Source organism: Mesocricetus auratus, unplaced genomic scaffold (genome assembly GCF_017639785.1).
Source record: "Mesocricetus auratus isolate SY011 unplaced genomic scaffold, BCM_Maur_2.0 Super-Scaffold_100021, whole genome shotgun sequence".
Taxonomy (NCBI): Eukaryota; Metazoa; Chordata; class Mammalia; order Rodentia; family Cricetidae; genus Mesocricetus; species Mesocricetus auratus.
The window spans coordinates 14,758,135-14,779,206 of record NW_024429202.1 but is presented as its reverse complement, the minus strand read 5'-3'; the positions used below and the strand labels follow the sequence as shown (position 1 = coordinate 14,779,206).

At 38.4% G+C, this 21,072-nt stretch overlaps 1 protein-coding gene across 1 annotated transcript in view; it reads left to right on the top strand.

The window, feature by feature from the left end:
• Positions 1 to 21,072, top strand: part of Pkhd1 (PKHD1 ciliary IPT domain containing fibrocystin/polyductin) — a 424,327-nt gene that overhangs the window by 179,738 nt on the left and 223,517 nt on the right. The window contains exons 40-45 of the mRNA XM_005072284.4: positions 69 to 194; positions 3,344 to 3,400; positions 4,244 to 4,374; positions 12,838 to 12,950; positions 15,379 to 15,484; positions 17,494 to 17,628. Of these exons, the coding sequence (XP_005072341.1) occupies positions 69 to 194; positions 3,344 to 3,400; positions 4,244 to 4,374; positions 12,838 to 12,950; positions 15,379 to 15,484; positions 17,494 to 17,628 (668 nt within the window). The remainder of the gene's footprint in view (positions 1 to 68; positions 195 to 3,343; positions 3,401 to 4,243; positions 4,375 to 12,837; positions 12,951 to 15,378; positions 15,485 to 17,493; positions 17,629 to 21,072) is intronic.

Genomic DNA, 21,072 nt, shown 5'->3' with positions numbered 1-21,072 from the left:
ATGGTTAACTGAATCTGAGGAGACTCTGAGGTGTGAGTAAAATGTTCACCTTCTTCTTTACTACCCAGGTTCCTATATCCAGAGCTGTTCAGTGTGGGGCTCCTTCAGCAGAGGCCTTAGCATGCACAGGACCTGGGGCCTGAGGGTGGACAGTAATATATTCTACAAGATCTTAGGTCATGCCCTGCTGGTAGGTAAGAACATTTGCTTGGTTAATGTATATATTCTTGAGTAGGATGGGTAGGCTTTCATAAAGCATTCTCCCACATTGTTGAACCCTAAACATACAAAGTTATTATTTTCTCCTGAGAATTACATAATAGGATGAAACTTAAAATCTCAAATATAAATTTACTCACTACTGAGTGATTTACTAAACTATATCAATGGGGAGTAAATCACTTGAAAGTTGAATTCAGGTTAATAAATGTCTAACGGGAGGTTTTAAAATTTATTGACACAAACTTTCCCCTAATTCTAAGTCCATAGACAGTCTCAGATGCTCAGGCTTGGATGATCTTGGCTAAGATTTAAAAATTGAATTTGTGCCTAAGTACTTCTGTGATAGGCTGGGGCTGCAGTTTCTGACCTGGAAGACTGCTCACTAGTTTCTACATTTCTCCAATTAAGTTCATGACCAAACATTAGGATTAGCCTTAGAAAATTAAGAGTCTCAGTTGGCATCACAGCACTCCAAGAAACTGGGCTCAAGAGTGCCCTGTCAGAGATTTCCACTCCAGCTGATTTCTCTACACTCATCCTCATCTCTTTTCCTTTCTTCCTCTGTACTGTCGTTGTGCAGGGCCTACTTTATTTCATTCTTTCCAAAGGCCAACCTTACTCTTGCCAGGGGGCTTTTGCACAAGTTGTTTCTTTCCATTCATGACATTTGCTCTCTTGGAACATTCTTTCTCCCCTACACCACTAAGCTAGAACCTTTCAACTTAAAGCTCGATGTCACACCCTGATTCCTCTTGTTGTAACCACCAGATTTTGTGAGACACTGTCTTCTTGATGTTAACACTGTTGCCGAAAGAAGTGAATTAATAAGTCGACTCTGGTTGTGTCAGAACATAAAAAAAACAGAGTGTTTTTTTTTGTGGAAAGTAAGAATGTGACTATAATTGTTAGTGTTTTATTTTTAAATGAGCCCTGTGATGTGATACAGAGAAAAGTGTATGTTTCATTTAAGAATAGTCTCTCTAGATAGAAGGCTGAAAAGGTTCTAATCCCAAGAGCGCTGTTGTTTCATGAGACAAAACCAAACTCCAGCTTGAAGGCAAGGAGCATTCATATGAAGTCATCAGGTATACAAACTCTTTTGACTAGGGAAGAGTGGCCACAGAAGTCAAGCAGACAGATGCAGGCTTGATTCTGTTCTTTCTTTGTTCTGTGAAAGTCTATGACCACAAGCATAGATTTAGGATGGTATCATAACAATTAGACTTTAGCATAAAATGATACTGAATAAGGCAATAAAAAGTGTGTGAGGAATTCAGCCTTGGTTACTATGGATTTTTGGCTCTTGATGTCCTTCATATTGCAATCAAGGGAATTAAAATATTTAATTCACTATAAAGTTTTCTGTCATACCTTAAACAATCACAAGTTCATATCCATTAAATGACATGGGAATCTCAGATAAAATAAAAGGCCCAGCAATGAGGGGATCTGTGGCACTGTCTACACATTATTGGTCCAACCTAAGTGAATAATACCTTCTTGTGTCATTCCATAACTTCTAGTCCATTCTCATTGAGGGTATAACTGCCTCATCCTGTTCAACCTGTTTCTTCAGAGCATGTCTGCTCTTCTAGAAAAAGCAGTCCATATAATTTGAAAACCAGGCTGGGTTGGACACATGCAGTGTGGCTTTTCATTATTGCATATTTCTTAAATTTATTCATTAACTATTATATGCACACATTTAAGACTCAATGGTTGTTCCCATTTTCCACCATTTCGTTATCTTTTCCTGTTTCCTACCCTCCAAATCTTTTTCTCATATTCATGTCGTGTGTGTGTGTGTGTGTGTGTGTGTGTGTGTGTGTGTGTGTGTGTGTGTTACTGATTTTAATCAGGGCTATCTGTTTGGTTTGGACAATGAAGATATTCATTTGGACTTCATCTAAGAATTAAAATAGAAGATCTATTTTTGTTGAAGGATATTTGATCATACTGTGAACTCTGAGATTGTGCTATTTACTGGAAAAAATTTAAGTTGTGGTGTGACTCAGCCCTGGCACATCTTTAATTCAAGAGTTTTCTGCTTTAATATTGTAAATTGGATTAAATAAAGTTAACCATAGGTCAAGAGGCAGAGCAAGTAAACCAGTTGACAGGAAAAAAATAATAAAGAATGAGAGGGAATCAGGAAGATGTATGGAGAGATACATAGGAAGTAGAAGAGAGGGGCATTTAGTTTGAAGAGTTTTGTTTTTTAAGATGTTGTAGTGCTGCAGAATATTAACTATGCAAAGATGTGTTACATTTGTTTATATTGAGGAACATTTAACTATGTAAAGATGTGTTGAATTTTTTATGGTGTAGAATATTTGTTTAGCTATGTAAAGATATTTTGCATTTGTTTAACCATCTAAAGATGGGCTACTGTTTTACCTTGCCTGACTAAGGCATCTGATTGGTCTACTAAAAAGCTGCATGACCAATAGCGAGCTAGGAGGTATAGGTAGGACTTCCAGGCAGGGAAAACAAGTAGGAGGATCTTAGAATCATGGGGAGAAAGAAGAGATGCCAGAGAGATGCCAGGGGCCGGGCAGCCAGACATGGAGGAAAGTAGGACATATAGAATAAAAGACAGGTAAAAAGTCCCAACGCAAAATGTAGATGAATAGAAACAGGTTAAACCAAGTTAAAAGAGCTAGCGGGACAAGTCTAAGCTCAGGTCAAGTATTCATAATTAATAATAAATATCTGTGTCTTTATTTGGGAGCTCATTGGTAACCCACAGAAAATGTCAACTATAGCCTTAACAAAGGCAGGAGGTTTCTGGTAAGCTGGCTGAGGATGAAGGTCAGCTGAGTGTTTTCTCTGCCTCTCTGAGCTAGCAGGCTCTCACCCTAGCATCTGGCTCCTAAGTCTCTATTGGTAAAATCAAATGATTGAGATTTTTGTTAAAAACAGCACTGTTCTTGTGATTATTTTTCTTTAAAGTAAACTTCAGATCCACAAGATGGATCTTAACTCATGCACTATATACTATGTATCTCTTTTTCTGTGTCATAGATTAAAAATTACTCAAACAAGAAATCATGTTTTATTTTTCTCTTGCTTCTGTGAAAGATATCTAATTTGTAAATGTAATATAATCTTCTCTTCTCAGGGACCTATATGGACAGAAAGTTTACCACTAGTGAGACTATTATTGGAGGAAAAAATGGTAAATATGTAAATTTATTTTATTTTGAATCTATCATAGTTCATATATGACCACCATAATTTATAGGCAGATATCATGGCATGTTAATTGTAAATTCATTGAACATACTATTTTTCTAAATATACATAAATACAAATATTTTAATTATTTGACTGTTTCATGAACTTTTTAAACATATTCATCCCTCAAATTCTCACTTTCAACTTTCCTATCCTTTCCCATTAAACTTAGAGAAGACTTCTCTGTTTTTCTTCTTTCCTCCACATCAAACCAAATACTACTCTTTCTAAACTGATACAGCATTAAACTGATTCCTGATGAAGCACTGCTGTACCAATAGATCAGAACATCTCTCAACCCTCCCTCATCAAAGATATATAATTTTAAAATATTATATTCATTGTACTAAGTATGTGTACATCTGTTTGTGAGTTTATACACATGAGTACAGGTACCTACAGAGTCCATAAGAGGGAGTCAGATTACACCTGATGCTGGAATTATAGGAGGTTGTGAACTGCCCAATATGAGTACTGAGAACTGAATTTTGTTCTTTTTCAAGAAAAATTTGTTTTTCTACCTGTTGATTTGTATCACCAATACCACCTTTATAATATCCAATAATATAGAAGATATAGTTGCATATAGAACAATGTATTCTTCTAGGTTGATCTATCACCAGTACCACCTTTATAATATCCAATCACATATAAGAAATAGTTACACATAATATACATGTATATGAAATATATTCTACATTAACACAGTCAAAGAGTATTGAGTTACACAAATTTTAATTGCTTGTGAATCCTCTGTGTTTGATTTATATTTTTTTTAAATTAGACTGGTGGACACAGGGAAGTACAATTAGAAACAATGTGATCATCAGTATTTCTGGGGCTGAGGGACTGTCAAGTCCTGAAATGTTGGCACCATCTGGTATTTACACTTTAAGTCCCACCAACGTGATAGAGGTAAGAAGTTCATTTCCACCGGGATAGTCTAAGATGATGGTGTAGGAAATCCCTTCTAATTGTTCACAGTAGCACCAGATATTTGATTTTGGTTGTTCACTTTAATTAGTATTAAGAAATTTGTTTATGATTTTGTGCTGTGTATACAATTTAACAATTGTTCTTGGGATTCCTATGAAAGCTTTCTGGTATGATAAATAAGATTAATGAGTTGTATATTGTTCATTTTCTGGTTATACATACGGAAGCATCTTGATTTGGATCTCTTGCTTCTGATGCAAATTACTTATTAAATTACTTGTAGCCTATCATATTAATTTGACCACAGTTTTGCTAAAAATGTTTTTAAATTGAATCAGGAAATATATGAGGTATAATGGATCAGGGTCATGATCTCAATTTTTACTCCATTATTTGGTACAACTTAATGTAGTGAAATTATAGCCATATGGTGAAATAATTGTTTTCTATTTATCATTAGCCAAAGATTTGTGAGTGAGGAGTTGCTCTACAACAGTAGAAGGCCATTCAATTTCTCCCCTGTTAGTTATTTTATCCCTTGGTATACCCCAGCAGGGTTTAAGGTCCTCTCTTTCCCAGGACTCTACTTTGAGCATCTGTAGATGCACAGCCCCACAGATCCTCCCACTACTACAGTATTATGACATTTATGTCCAATTTCTGAGGAACACTGCTCTTAATTACCTTCAGTTGAATAATCCCTAATAAAAGTGTAGTCCTCTGATTAACACTCCATACACTCTTAATTGTGTCTTCCCAAGGCCTAGCACTTATACACCATTTTAGGTGCCTAATAGGGGTGGCTAATAGGCCAGTGACACAACGAGGCAGAATTTCATGGATCATCAGAAACCATATTCTAGACAAGTTGTGTTTAACTTTTTGGCCACTGAAGGGCTTGTTGAGTAGCTACAAAGCCAGCTCTGGGGCCTAGAGAGTCTTGTTTTGTTAGACTTTCTTTGGTAATATAATCTCATCTACATTGAAGTATCATGACAAAAGCAATCAAGGTTTCCCAGCTCATCCTGTGTGAAGCTGCAGCACCCTTGCCTCCCTGGGTAATTGGTATATTTCCGTGACTAGAAGAGAAAATGACCCTTCTTACATGCAGTGTACCAGGGGACCCGCCTGGAAGGCAGAGACCTGTAGATTATATTACCTATATGAGAGGAACCTGGGTGAATGGTTCCTCCATTAACATGGAGGTCATGGAATTATATCAATGTGGGTATAGTTCACTGGTGTTGAGTGAACAAAACCCTCACTTAAACTTGTAGATGGTTGCCTACTCTCCTAGTGTGGGCATTCATCCTAGAAAGCACACATAATCAACAACAGAAAAATGGAGCTGAATCCAGTTGTTTTCCTCTCACATGCCATCCATTTTGATATAATTGTTTGTTTTCTTTAGGACTATTTTTGTTTAACAAATATACATTTGTTAATTATATATATAATATAATGCACACACACACACACAGGGGAGGAATTGCAGGTGTGCACTGCTGCCTTCTCTGTGGATGCCAGGAATCCGACTCAGGTCCTCCTTCTTGCACAAGAGTTTACCCACTGGAGTCATCTCCTGAACTTTTAAACTTTTTTTTTGGTTTTATGAGACAGGGTTTGTCTGTATTGTTTTGGAGGCTGTCGGTCCAGCCCGGCCTCAAACTCACAGAGATCCACCTGCCTTTGCCTCCCTAGTGCCACCACTGCCCAGCGAACTTTTAAACTTTTAATTTAGGAATAATTCCAGACTCAGAAGAAGTTCCAGACAGTTCTTCTGTTCACCCAGCCTCCTCCCATAACATATATCTGGTCATTGAGTGATATCAAATGAGTACATTACACTGGCATACTAATAACATATTAATTGAGCAAAACCCCTCACTTAGACTTGAGGAAGGTTGCCGAATCTTCAGCGTGGACATTCAACATAGAAAGCACACTTTCTCTGTCTACACATATGAGCTTGACTTTGAAATCCTTGACCTGATGGCTGGGGAAGATATTTTTAAGTTTGGACAATAGTTCGTGATTTTTACGTTATTCCTGACTTGTTGGAACCCAGCACCTTGAACCAGATTCTAAGCCACGGTGCAGAGAATTCATCTTCACTTCCAGGTGGACACCATCAGAGCTTAACTGTCCTTCAGCAATGTATAGCTCAAAGGGATTTCTTAGGTTCTTCATGGTTTTCAAACCTGCAATGGGTCTGTTGTCTCCCTGCCCAGGCCCCAGTCAAATCAAAACCAGTTTCTCTGAAAATCAAATTCTGAGCACTGTGTCTTCCCACCAGTGAGAGCTTTTGAAGTTTCTTGTTGGAGTCTACAGGGGCCTAGCCATCTTTCTACGCTCCTTTGTGAAACACTGACTTGTTTCTAAAAACACATAAACACATTCATGGCACTCTTTCCATGAATTGCCCTAGCTTCTGCTGTCTGTACCACGCCTGTCTTCTCTCTACAGCTCTGGCTTCAGTAGTTAGTCTTCAGTTTCGTTCACAGAGATTCCTTTTATCTGGCAAAATATTCATGAACCCATTATTCCCAAACCTTCCTCCTGGAGTGATTATTCTCAGGCAACAGGGGACAGTTCACTATTTGTGTTTCAGAGTGTCCCATATTATTTTTCTCAATATGTTTTATTTAAATTAGAAACAAGCTTGCTTCCATCCCAGCTCCCTCTCTCATCCCTCCTCCCTTGCCCCTCTCCCAGTCCCCTCAACCCCCACCCAAACCCCACACCATCCCCCCAAGGATGGTGAGGCCCTCCATGGGGGAATCTCCAGAATCTGTCACTTCATCTGGGACAGGGCCTAGGCCCTAAACCCATGTGTCCAGGCTGAGAAAGTTTCCCTCCATATGGCATGGGCTCCCAAAGTTCATTCATATGCCTGGGTAAATACTGATCTACCACCTAAGGCCCAGAGATTTCTGAGGACTCCTCACTGACACCACATTCAGGGGGTCTGGATCAGTCCCATGCTGGCATCTCAGCCATTGGTCCAGGGTCCAAGAGCTCCCCCTTGTCAGGTCTGCTGTCTCTGTGGGTTTCACCAGCACAGTCTTGACCCCTTGGCTCATCACTTCTCCCTCTCTGTCACTGGGTTCTAGGAGTTCAGTTCAGTGTTTAGCTTTGGGTATCTGCCTCTGCTTCCATCAGTTACTGGATGAAGGTTTGGCAATGGGATTGTAGGGTGGCACTCCTGTGATCCATGTCTATAATCCATATATGAGTAAGTACATATCATGTTTGTCTTTTTGTGACTGGGTTATCTCACTCAGGATGGTCATTTGCCTGCAAATCGCAAAATTCCATTGATTTTTCCACTGAGTAGTACTTATTGTGTTTATATACCATATTTTCTCTATCTACTCTTCAGTTGTGGGGCATCTTGGTTGTTTCCAGGTTCTGGCTATTATAAATAATTCTGCTATGAACATAGTGTAACATACATCCTTGTTGTATGAATGTGCATCTTCTGGGTATATGCCTAAGAGTGGAGTTGCTGGGTCTTGTGGTAGGTTTATTCCCATTTTCCTGAGGAATCTCTATACTGATTTCCAAAGTGACTGTAGAAGTTTGCACTCACACCAGCAATGGAGGAGTGTTCCCCTTTCTCCACATCTTCTCCAGCATAAGCTGTCATTGGTGTTTTTGCTTTTAGCCATTCTGACAGGAGAAAGATGATATCTCAGAGTTGTTTTGATTTGCAATTCCCTAATGGCTAAGGATGTTGAGCACTTTCTCAAGTGCCTCTCAGCCATTTTAGACTCCTCTATTGAGAATTCTCTATTTAGTTCTGTACCCCACCTTTTAATTGGATCCTTTGGTGTTTTGGAGACTTGTTTCTTGAGTTCTTTGTAAATTTTGGAGACCAGCCCTCTGTTAGTGAATATCTTTTCCCATTTTGTGGCCTGCCTTTTTGTCTTGTTGACTGTGTCCTTTGCCTTACAGAAGCTTCTTAGTTTTAGGAGGTCCATTTATTAATTGTCAGTCTTAGTGTCTGTGCTACTGGTGTTATGTTCGGGAATCAGTCTACTGTACCAATTTGTTCAAGGGTTCCTCCCACTTGTCCCATATTTACAGAGGTATTGCAATCTTCCTATGAGCATAGTCCTATTTTGGAGAGCCCATGGGAGAAGGAGCCTGTAGGTGACATCTATTTGATTTGAGGGGAATTTGTTTTAGTTTGTGAATCAATTTTGTAAGGAGTTCTGTTTTAAAGGGTCCAACCTCCATTCTCTGGCTCCCCCCACTCAATGGGTAATGCACATTTAAGAGCTGCCCGAAGGGTTAAGTCACCCCCTCCCTCTTTTTCTTCTAGTGACTACAGATATGCACCTCAAGGGGCTGGCTTACTTGGGCAGCTCATTTCTCTCTGGAATTTCTCTTGCTTGAATGTCCATAGCATTCCGTAAAGAATTGATTTTCACATGAAATTCCCTGCTTGCCTTAAACCTTTCCTTGCAAGCCTCTGGCTGCCTGTATAATATGGGGTTTCTTCATGAATCCTTTGTATAGTACCCAATGGGAATGGAGAGAAAGGGTGGGCTGTAATGTGAACTGACTGCTGATGCTTTTCTTTTTGAGGAAAAGTGAGTCTTACAGGCTAACATAGGACCAAAGCTGCAACATCCCTTGTAAATATAAGTGGTTGTGTGTGATACTGAGATGTTCCATAAATACTAGTAGAGCTGGGGCAGGTGACTCCATGAACACTTTGACTTGTTGAAAATGCATGCTTTCTGAGCACTGGGGTTGGCAATGGTGATGAGCAAGGAGGTAGCCTCTGGAATAACTTTTTGAACTGTTGGAGCATTCTTCCTTCTTATAAGGTCTTGGTAATGAGCTGGCATACATTGGCATTGAAACTGATGTGTGTGTTATACTGACATTGCCTTCGTTGTCAGCCTGTGGTACACATTCTCATTTCGGAGAAGGTGGGTATTTAAGAGCTATCCGTGTGTGTGTGTGTGTGTGTGTGTGTGTGTGTGTGTGTGTGTGTGTGTGTATGCTATATTGAAATGTCTGTAGACATTGGCACCTTGTATTATTCCTAAATTTAGTGAAAATGTTTTTAGTTTTTCATCATTTAGCATAATATTGATGTGTGCATGTATGCCTCTCTCTCTCTCTCTCTCTCTCTCTCTCTCTCTGTGTGTGTGTGTGTGTGTGTGTGTGTGTGTGTAAGTCAAATCTTGCTGTCAGGTATCTTCTTCAATAGACATACAACTAATTTTTTAAAATTACATTTTATCTATTTATTTGTGTATGTGTGTGCATGCATGCATGAGTGCAGACATATATACGCCATGACTCATAAGTGAAAGTCAGAAGACAATTTGTAGGTTTCTGTTCTTTCCTTTTATCATGTATGTTTGGGGATCAAATTCAAGTCAGCTTTACAAACTGAGCTATTTTCTTTTCTTTTTTTTTTTTTTTGGTTTTTCGAGACAGGGTTTCTCTGTATTTTTTGGAGCCTGTCCTGGAACTCACTCAGTAGACCAGGCTGGTCTCCAACTCACAGTGATCTGCCTGCAAACTGAGCTATTTTCATGGCTCTCTGTGTTATTTATTTATAAAGTTTGTCTCGATGATTCTGGAGCTCACTCATTCAGTTGAGACTTGGTTAACAAACATCAATGAACCTCTTACCCTATCCACAGCTCTAGGAATACAGACAGGCATGAATGGCTACTTAAGGTCTTTTACATGGATGCTGGGGATCTGAACTTCTACTAACTAAACCAGCTTCCTGGCCCTTGTTCTTTGACCCCACAGTTCTTAGGTATTGGTAACTGCTTCCAGGTATTTCCACATTTCCCAGGAAGAGACATTACCCTTGGTCTATATTCTTTAGATTGTGATCCCCTAAGACCACTAATGTCTTAGAGAAGGCCCCAAGTTCCTGAAGTCCTGTTGCCTCTTGAATAGTAATTCAACTTCACATATCACAATACCCAGATATTCCTAAGTAGCATTTTCTGAGGGCCACAAGGTAAACAAAATGTGATTAGAATTGTAAATGACCTCAGGAAATAGAAGAGTTGTTTGGAATCTCAAATAATGACACTTAGCAGAGAACAGGCCAACATGTCAACTTGGAAAGAAGACATTCTGTAACTGGGTAAAAACAAGAAGAGACTATTTACAAGTACCTAGGGTACAGAGTCTTTGAAGCCTACAGTAAATACTAAGCCGTAGTTAAGTAAACAGCAGGATGATTGTGTCAGCATGTGCTGGCTCCTACTCTGGGTCCTGTAGGTCAGCCTTCCAGTAAGTATCAGGACAACTGTAGCAATGGCTCACACTTCAACAGACTGAAGGCCTCTGATGTAGGAGATTCTTTCACCCTCATTGTTTTAAAGGTATATTGCATATTTGCCCCCCATGGGCTTCATACATGTGGTTTGTGGAACATGAGGTACATACAAAGGACAGGATATTCAAATTTTACCTTCTGCAGAGAATGCTGCTGCATGCCAGCTGTCACTGAGTCACCTAGGTTCAAGGTTTAATAAGACCCCAAATCACCCTTTAATTTCATAAATTAAAATAACAAATGTTGCTGCAGAGTGACTGAAACCACAGGATAAAATGAGTCTATTCAACCTAAGGAAAATAGTAAATCGCTTCCTGTGCAATGGTGTGAGTATAAGAGGGAGGAAGATGGTGCTCAGATCTCAGTATTAAGGGGTCAAAATAGGGCTGGAGAGATGACTCTGTGAAAGTGATGTTCAGTTTTTTGTCAACTTGACCCAAGCTAGTGTCTTCTGAGAAGAGGGAACCTCAACTGAGAAAATGGTAAGCAAGCCCATGAAGTCATTTCCTTGATTGATGATTGACTTGGGAGAGCACAGCCCACTGTGGGTGGCGCCATCCCTAGGCAGGTGGTCATGGAAGATATAAGAAAGGTAGCTGATGATGAGCCCAAATAGCAAGTCAGTAAGCAGCACTCCTCTATGGTCTCTGCTTCATTTCTTGTTTCCGTGTTCCTGTGCTGCTTGAGTTCTTGCTTTGGCTTCCTGTTATGATAGACTATCATAGATATCTGTAAACCAAATAAACCATTCCCTCTTTAAGTTGTCTTTGGTCATGGTGTTCTATCAGATCAACAGAAAGTGAACCAAGAAAAGGGGGAAATACTTATGTAGGCATGAGGATCTGAGTTTGAATCCCCGGGACCTATATAGTGCTGGGTATGGTGATGTGCTTGTAATCTAATGTGTTCCTGTGATGAGATGGCCCGCAGAGAAAGTAGCATCTCCTAGTGTTTATAGGCCAGCTAGCCTGGACTATGCAGCTACAAAGAGCAAGAAAATCTTTCTAAAACATGGTGGAAGATGTGTATTCATAGCTGAGGATTCTCTGTGGATGCCACACATATGCTGCCACCAACATACCTGTACTCTTACAACACACACACACACACACACACACACACACACACACACACACATACACATACACCTTAATGTACACACAAGCACACACACGGGATTTTATTTTAAGAACACCGGTTTTATAAAGGTATAACTTATTCCGTCATAGAATATTTGATTGAAGTATACAGCAGTCAGTTCAGGTGTGTTCATAGAGCTGGACAGCCATCAGCCATCGTCACAGTAACTAGAACACGCTCATCATTCCCCTACAAATCTCATACTCATTAGAAGTCATGCTCCCATTTTCTTGTCAATGGCTTTTCATCCCCAGACAACCACTAATCTACTTTAGGACAGATTTTTTTCCTTTATAGGACACTCCATGCATATGAAAATACACAACCCATGTCAGACTGTGAATAGAGTAGTGGTTCCATTCTACATTTGCTAGTAAATCTGATAGGACAAAAGGGTATACTGTGTAACACGCCAAGGCCTCCAATGCCATGAGGATGAATAAAGAGGCATTGGAGACGAAGGAAAGGAGAACCTAAGAGATTTTTTTGTTGTTTTTATTTTGTTTTATTTTGCTTCGTTTTGGATTTTGCATTGTTGTTCTTGTTTTGTGTGTTTGTTTGCTTGATTACTTTGTTTTGTTTTCTTTTGTGGGGGTGCTGTAGGAGTAAGGGGAGACTACAGGGGTGTATGAGGTGAGCAGAATTGGGGAGTACATGATGTGAAACCTGAAGAATTAATAATGAAGTTAAAAATATTAGCACACCTTCTTGCCATGGAAACTTCAAAAGAGATTTCAAATGGAATGTTAGTTGTGGAGATGGACAATTTATAGTGCAGCCAAGTTGTCTGGATGTTGGGAAGTGGGTGTGGGCGTTGATTCTCTGGTTGAATCTGGGACAACTGTGTCCACAAACGCTTTATCATACCTGAAAATAATCATCTGAGAAAGTAGGCAGTGCCAATAAAGTTCTTTCATTGCAGTAAACTTAACATACATAGAATAACTATTTTTCAAATCCCCCCTTAATTTTTGTAGGGCAACAGAGTGTGCGCAGCTGGCTATGGCTATGTTTTCCACCTCATGACTAGTCAGACTTCACAAGCTCCACTCTTTTCATTCAAGTTGAACACTGCTCATTCTTGTACAAGGTAATGCTGGTTAAACTCATCTAGGGTTTGCGATTTAGAAATTGTTTTTATGCACAAAGAATACACGCTTCTTGGAACTGGTTGGAGATCTGGAAATTCTACAAGTCATTGCTTCATAGCCATGTTATTGGTGTTTTCTTGACATGAAAATTGCTGAATATACCTAACATGTAGAACTTAATGATCTTGGAGATAAGTGTACATCCTTGAAGCCAACGCTGTAATCTGTGTACCAACATGCATCACCTTAAAAATTTTCCTGCTGGTCTGTTAATTTATACCCTAGTTTTATTATAAAAACATGTGCAATAATTAAGCATCCAATGCAATACTCTTAATTATAGCTATTGTGCTATACAGTGTATTTCTAGGACCTATTTATCTTACACAATTGAAACTTTATTTCTTTGTACTTATTTGGCCCAGTTAATGCTCCAGACAACCCCTCACAACCACAATTTTATTTTCTGCTCCTGATATTAAATCCATTAGATTTGTGATATGGGTGTTTTTTTCTGGGTCTGGTTAATATCACTCAGAACAATATCTTATCATTTTATCAAAATTACCACAAGAAGAAGGAGGTCATCATTTCCAAGGCTAAATTATATCTTGTCATGAGTACATATGACATTTTCTCTACTCATTCATCTATTGATGGATACCAAGGATGCTTCTTTGCCTACCTACTGTGAGTAACTGTGTTAAACATGTGGATCATATTTTCCCCATGGGAGATAAAGGAAAAAGGAGTCACTTTGCAAGCCAGCAGGACAAATTATATATTCTGTAGCTTGAGAAAATTTAGTGGAAAGACACATTAAATTTCCAAGGGGTTGGTAGCAACTCACAATGCTAAGCCCTTGGAAGGCCAGCACACAAAACTCAGGAGCCTAGTGAAGAGATCAGTCATGGAGGAGCACTTTGCTTGTGTGTTGCCTACCACAGAGAGACAAGAGACTTCTCTCAAGTCCTCATAATGAAGGGAAAGGGCATCAGATGCTAAGAGAAAATACTTGAGGAAACAGGGTGGCATAGACAATCTAAGAAGTAAGGCAAAAATGTTGTTTTCAGGGTCAGTGAGGTCTTGACTCAAATCCCAACATGCACCTACTAAATTCCTTGCTTTTATTAGATTTTAAAATGAGTGAGGTTCTTATTCGTAAAGTGGGGACAAATCTGTGTTGAGGATGATGTTAAGGTTGGAGATTTTAGGTGATGCAAATCGGAACAACAGGAACTAAAGAACTGGTACCTGAAGTACTGATGGAAAATGACTAGAGGGGAAGGATGGTGGACTGCTGCTAACCACTGAAGAATTTGCTTCCTGAAGCTGGGATTACTATACATGGGGTGAAATTAGAAATCCATTAGTCCTTGCCACTCTTAGAATGTGAGAGAAGGAAGTATCTGGACAGGAGTAACAGGCTGTAGGACAAATTCAAACAACTCAGTATAATCTCCCTCTGAATAATCCAACTTTAAACTAGACAATAGACCTAAGATGTCATTTCTGAAAACAGGATATGGAAGTGAGGAACAAGTTCATTAAAAAGACTTCGGACTGCTAATCATCAGGGAACTGCAATTTTGAACCACAAAGAGCTGTGAGTTCATACCTGCTAGGATGAATATAATCCAGATGGGTGAATGGTGGTATTGACATGGATTTGGAAACAAGACAAAACCTTAACAGATCAGTGGTGGGGATGTTAGTATTACCATTATGCAAACAAAGAAGATCCCTCAAGGGAATTAAAAATATCAATACCATTCGATTCAGTAATTCCATTACCAGACATATATCCAAAGAAAGTGAGATCAATTGAAGAGATATTTGAACTTTCGCATATATTGTAGCATTATTTACAATAGTGAAGAAATGAAATCAAATCTGTGACTATAAACCCCCCATACACAAATAAGACTCAGCCTCAAAAATGTGAAATACCATCTTTTATTACAACATGGATGGAACTGGGAACCATTATATTAAGTGAAATAAAGCATACCTAGACAAGTATCACATGATTTCACATATATGTGGGATTGAAAATGTTGGTCTTAAAGAAGGTGAAAGTTGAAGAGTAGTTATCAGAAGCTGGAAGTGAGGGTAATGAGGAAAGTTAGTTGACCTGAGTGTTACAGTCAGACAGTCTGTTAATCATAGAATAACAATGCTGTGTACATTTAAAGAAATACTGGAAAGGCTATTACATACTTTTACTCTAAAATGACAAATGGTTGAAACGATAGACATGAATACACTAATTTGAACATCATACAGTTTGATTGTAAATTGAAATATCATGCATACACCTGTAAAGATGTCCCATGTGTTTGTGTCAGTTTTTAAAAATGCATAAAACCACTTTTAATCCCAATGGGGAAAATGTTGATTAATTTATTTTAATTCTTTGCTTTCTAGGTATGGTCTCCTTATATATCCTAAATTTCAACCACTTTGGAATAATGACACTGGCCTCACCGTCTTCCAGGATTTCATGGTTTGGGGAAGTGCAGGTGGTGTCCAAGTAAGTTGTTTTTTTTAGCATGCATATAATGTATTTATATACGTGTGTGTGTGTGTGTGTGTGTGTGTGTGTGTGTGTGTGTGTATGTGTGTTTTCTAGAGGCAGATCGTTACATTACTCTATCAACAGGATAACTATTAGGAACATTCACAATTGGAAGGTGTTAATTGTAGAGGTTCATCTATGCTTCCCTTCTGTTTCCTACTTCCCTACTTATAACAAATAAATGAAGATTAAGAAAGTAAGGGCCTTGTCAAATAGCACACACTTGGTCAGGAACACCGCCAAAAGTGAAGACACAAATATGTGTTTGGCAGTGTAACATCCTGAATAATGAATGCTTCAGTCTTAAGGAAAACATGGCTCTTCATTTGCTTTAATCCAATGTATTTTATTTTCCATTTTTTTTCTCAAAAAAGATTAATGTTTACCCATTTAGTTTTTACTGCCACAGTGACTTTTAAAAAGTGAACTTGGCCTGTTTTCTATGAATTAGGAACAACTAAAATTACCTAGGGTCACCAATACTACCCAGAGTTATTTGCAATGCAGCCTAGGACACATAGATGAGGAAATATGTTTGTAAAGGATTTAGGGACTGGAGAGAAAGCTAAACATTTACTTGAGTTCTCAATAAATGGAAGACAATTTTGAACAAACAAAGCCTAAAATGCATGATTAGGATAGCTAACAGGGGGATCCCTAATTGTGTTGGATATTTTAGTTCAGTTTTTTTTAACTTTTATGTGTGGGGCAATACTTTCTCAAGCCCCATAGATAAGAATTATTGATATGAATCAAAGATCTCCTCAATTTGTAGGTATAATAATGGTTTAAAAGCATTATTTTCATTAAGTTTCATAAATATAATATTTATTCTGTAATAAAGAGCAATGCTAGTACAATGTGAAAATAGTACTCACAGCTCTAATATGTACACTTTGCTAGTGTGTAACTTATAATAAGAGATTTGCTAGCTAGGGCTTGGTGTTACTATTTATGAATGTATTTTCAAATGAGTTATTTTGGGGGATCTATAATTAGGTAGTAGTTGTCAGGTTATCAGTTCACATCTTACCTGTTTTGCACTCATAGTCTGTCTTCAAAGAACTGTCATTTTGTAAAATGTTTACATGCTGACATGTTAGAAAATCGATGCACAAAATCTGAGTGATATGTGAAAATATGATCATATCATATGTGAAGGATACCTAGGCTTCAGTAGGACACTTTCAATTCAAGTATGAATGTAATCATTATATGATTTAATGAGCAAGGAATGACCATCATGTCAGGTGTTGGCCCTCATTTTTAAAATAATGTATTTATTTCTTTAAGTTTCACTCTACATTCCAACTCCTGTTCTCCCTCCCACCCCTCCTTCTCATTTTAAAGATGGCTAGCCTCAGGTCTAGGGAAGCAGGGAAGTTGAAGATCACCTTGCCCAAATGTACTTGATATGAGACCAAGATGAATAGTAAGAACCCCACTTCCCAGAACATTGGGATGTTTTTTAACCCTACGAATCTTTGTTACTCCTTTATGTCTTTGTAGAGGTGCTAGACCAAGTACTCACAAATATGTATGCACATGTTAAATTCATACACAAGGAACATGTAGACACACAGACTTACTGACTTTATATTTACAGTCTTCTGACTACCTCTGCTAATGCTGTGCTAAAATGCTTAACACTGAAGTTTTTGAATGCTGCACTTTTATTAATTAATTTTGCAAGTTTGGGGAATATAAGATTGTTTTTAAATATATGGACAACTCACATTGACTTCTTAATGTATCGCCTGTTAGAGTAGAAGTGTAATTTGCAAAGGGATTTGTTAGCTACTTTGAGATGTCTGTACTGATCTTGGTAGACAAAAATCTGCTTAAATATGCCAGTGTGCTTATTTACTTATTTATACTTTATCAATAATTAAAGAGATCTTAGAAAGTCTGTGAGAAAAACCAATCTTTAGACCTTTGGCATAACTTAAGCTGTTATTTTATAGATTTTTAGAAGTAACAATCTCCACCTGAAAAACTTCCAAGTTTATGCATGCAGAGATTGTGGAATTGACATTTTGGAAAGTGATACAAACACTCTGGTTACAGACAGCTTTTTACTTGGTCATTTCACACACGAGGTATGTACCTTGCTAGGATGGTTGTGGCTTCTCCATCAAGACTGGATTATGTAGACCACACTCCCTGACATAGAAACATTTAGTGTGTCATGGTAAACAAAGGAGCATTTTATTTGTCATAGTGATGATATTAATAATATTATTTGTGTGCTTAGATTTGAGGTGTTTTGTCCATGTAAATCCTAAGTCACTAACAGTCTGAAAAATTCTGATTTGATCTAAAGGTATGTTTTTAATCTATGAAAATTCAATATTAAACCTAATAATTTGATTGTCATGGCTCAAATTGCTATAATTCTAGAAATTTGGAGGTAAATGCAGAAGAATTGACACAAGTTTAAAGCAGGGTTGAGGTACAAAATGAAATCCTATCTCTTAAAATCAAAGCAAAGGAACAATCCTGCACCCCCGTTGACTTTAGTTTACTTTTCTGGAGCCTATCAAAGATTGTGAACAGCACAAAGTCACACTGTCCCTCTGCTCTGATGTTCAGAGCTTTTTCAAATTTTTGTTGACAGGATCATTTCTCCATTGAGCCTGTCACTCTGAAGAATGTGGATAAGGGTATCCAGTCTTATGTAGTTTTTTTTTTTGTCATATGATAAGGTTCTGTTTCTTCTGAGTTCCTGACAGCTGTGGACACTGGGGCTCGGGAGTCACATGTAGAATGTGTTTCGAGGTATTGGGAGCTGACAGAAAGGAATGAGGATGGGGTAGAAGGGAAGGGGAGAAGTTGAGAGGGTCCACGGTGGATGAGAAGGCTGGGTCTGTCTTGAGGAACCATGGACTCCCCAGGAAATAGGAGAAGAAGGAAGATGGGACTCTGCAGGTAGTCTGCTACAGGACTGGGGATGAGACTGGGAAATTGCTATTGGAGAGCAAGAAGAAGAGAGAAGATAGCCTACCCGATTCCCTGGCCAGTATTCCGGGTGGGTTTCCAGAGAAAGTGCCTCCCTCCAGTGCTGGTGGCTGAGACAAAGCAATGTGTATGATAAGATTTTAGATGTGAATGCATGGCCCTTCAAAAAATACAGGATTCTATATTACAGAAGTCAGAAGATAGATGGCTTGTCCTGCATTGCATATTTCAAGGGACCATGTGAGTTCTTTTTACATTGTTGTGACCAAAATACATGATGCATGCAACTGAGGAAGGAAAGATGGGTTGTGCCTCAGAGTTTCAGTCCCTCATGGTAGGGAAGGAATGGTGGCTGGAAATTATGATAGATGGGAGGAATCATGTCACAGCAGATAAGAAGGCAGAGCTATGATAGGAACCAGGGGTTGGGTACAGTGTTATTCCCTCGATGACTGGCTTCTGCCAAGCTAGTCTCCATCTCCTCCAGGTTCCATAGCCTCTGAAAAGTCTGCCACTCACTATAGAACAAGTATCAGAAATCAAGCCTGTGATGGTCATGTCATAGTCAAGATAAGGCAGTCCTAGTGTAGTCATAAACTGCCTCCCAGTTTAGCAGGACCTTAAGGAAGTTCCCAAGCACCTGTGTCCTCTTAGACTCCAGACCTTCAGTAACTTCATGTGTCTTCAATTCTAAAAGCGTCACATGGATACCAGCAATTAACATTTATATTGCTTACTTTTCTTATGGCTGTGGCAAATGCCTGAATGGATCTGTTTTGGCTAACATTTGGCAGGTATGGCTATCAGGATGGAAGTCATAGAGAGAGGAACACAAGACAGATGCTTACATCACATCCACAGTCAGGAAGCAGGGTGTGGCGAACAAATACTTCTCAGGTAGCTTTCTCATGTTTTGCAGTCCTAGACTCTGTCCTCCATTCAGGGTGGGGCTTTCCAGATCAGGTGACCCAATTTAACCAATCCCTACAGGACATGCCCAGAGGCATGTCTCCTATGTGATAGTAGATCCTGTCAAACTGACAACAATGAACCATCACAGCACTGTTAATAATTTGTAGATACAAGATGTTTTGAAGAATTCTTGGGATCCATGGGAAAAGTATTCTCTTTAGTTTGTTCCCAAATGTATTCAGTAGAAATTCATATGATAATTGATTCTTGTACTTACAGGGGAGATTATTTCATAGATACATGATAAATTAAAATAAAAAATATTTAATTTATTTTCTTATTGAGTTACATTTTGTGTATTTAGCTCACAACTTTGGAGTTAACCCTTTTGAAGCATCTTTTTCCTCTCCCACCCCTAGAAGGTTGCTGACTTATCTCTCTAGCCTGCCTTGTCTCCAGAGGGGATGCTGCAAGGTCAACAGACCCTAAGTCTAGTAATGACTTTAGACTATATACTAAAGCAAGATGCTCATCAAACTGAGTAACCGTCCTGGTGAATTAATGTTTTAGTCTCTTAATTGATGTTAACTAGACATCATAATTAGTGGAAGAGTGACATAAGTTAAGATGTAAATTATGACCAAAGGATACTTACCATGAGATAATAAAATATAATCACATCCCTGAGGTTATTTACTCTCAATGCAGTCTAGTTGATGGCCTTTGAGACTCTTAACAAATGCAGGACAACAGTTTACTGATGAAAGCTCCTGAAGAACTATGCTCTAGAGAATTCAAGATAATGGTCAGTCATGCAAACAATAAATCCATTCAGTTTTATATCCAGCTGTTACCTAGATGATAATATTGTTCAGACTGAATTAGCAGGTAAGATAAAATGGAGAGATCCATTGACTTTACAAATACAAGCTCCAGATTTGTGCCAAGTGCTAGATAGGAGAGCTTTGCTGTTCTCCCGACTTGTGATCAAATACTATTGATCATGTAAGGGAAGTGCTTTGGTGGGAAATATTTATTAATAGGTATGTCATTTCCTGTTAAGTGTTTTCTATGAAAATATTGTCCTAACCGTGTGTCTTATAGAGGACATACTTTGGTTAATTTCATTTACCCTATGCTGTTACCATAAACCCTTTTGGGTCTACAATTGAAAATAAATCTAGAGATGTACAATATAGTATGAGGATTATAGTTAATGTAGTTGGGCCATTTCTGTTAAATAAATAAATCTTAGCTACTCTTTAGAAAAATAAATGTGTGGGATGACAGATGTTTTAAAATTGTACCCATCACAATCACTATTTTACTGTCTACCTAGGCACTGTGATCCTGAAATTCTTAAATATGCACCATAAAATAAACTTGCAAACAATGGTGAAGGGTCTGAGAAATTCTGTGATTAACACAAAAAGAAAAATGACCATCTTTAATGAATGAATTTTTAAACTTGATTTTAGAGTCACATTTTTGGCAGGTATCTTTCTTATTATTCTATTAAATGCAAGGAGGATGTCAACCTGGCTGTGGAATGAGATTTTTGCCCCCGTCTCTCGATCTTGCCTGGCTTTGTAGAATTAAGGTTTTCAGAGAAATTGGCCTTTTCCCTCACATTTGATTGACAGTATACAATCACAGGGCAATCATATTCTCCA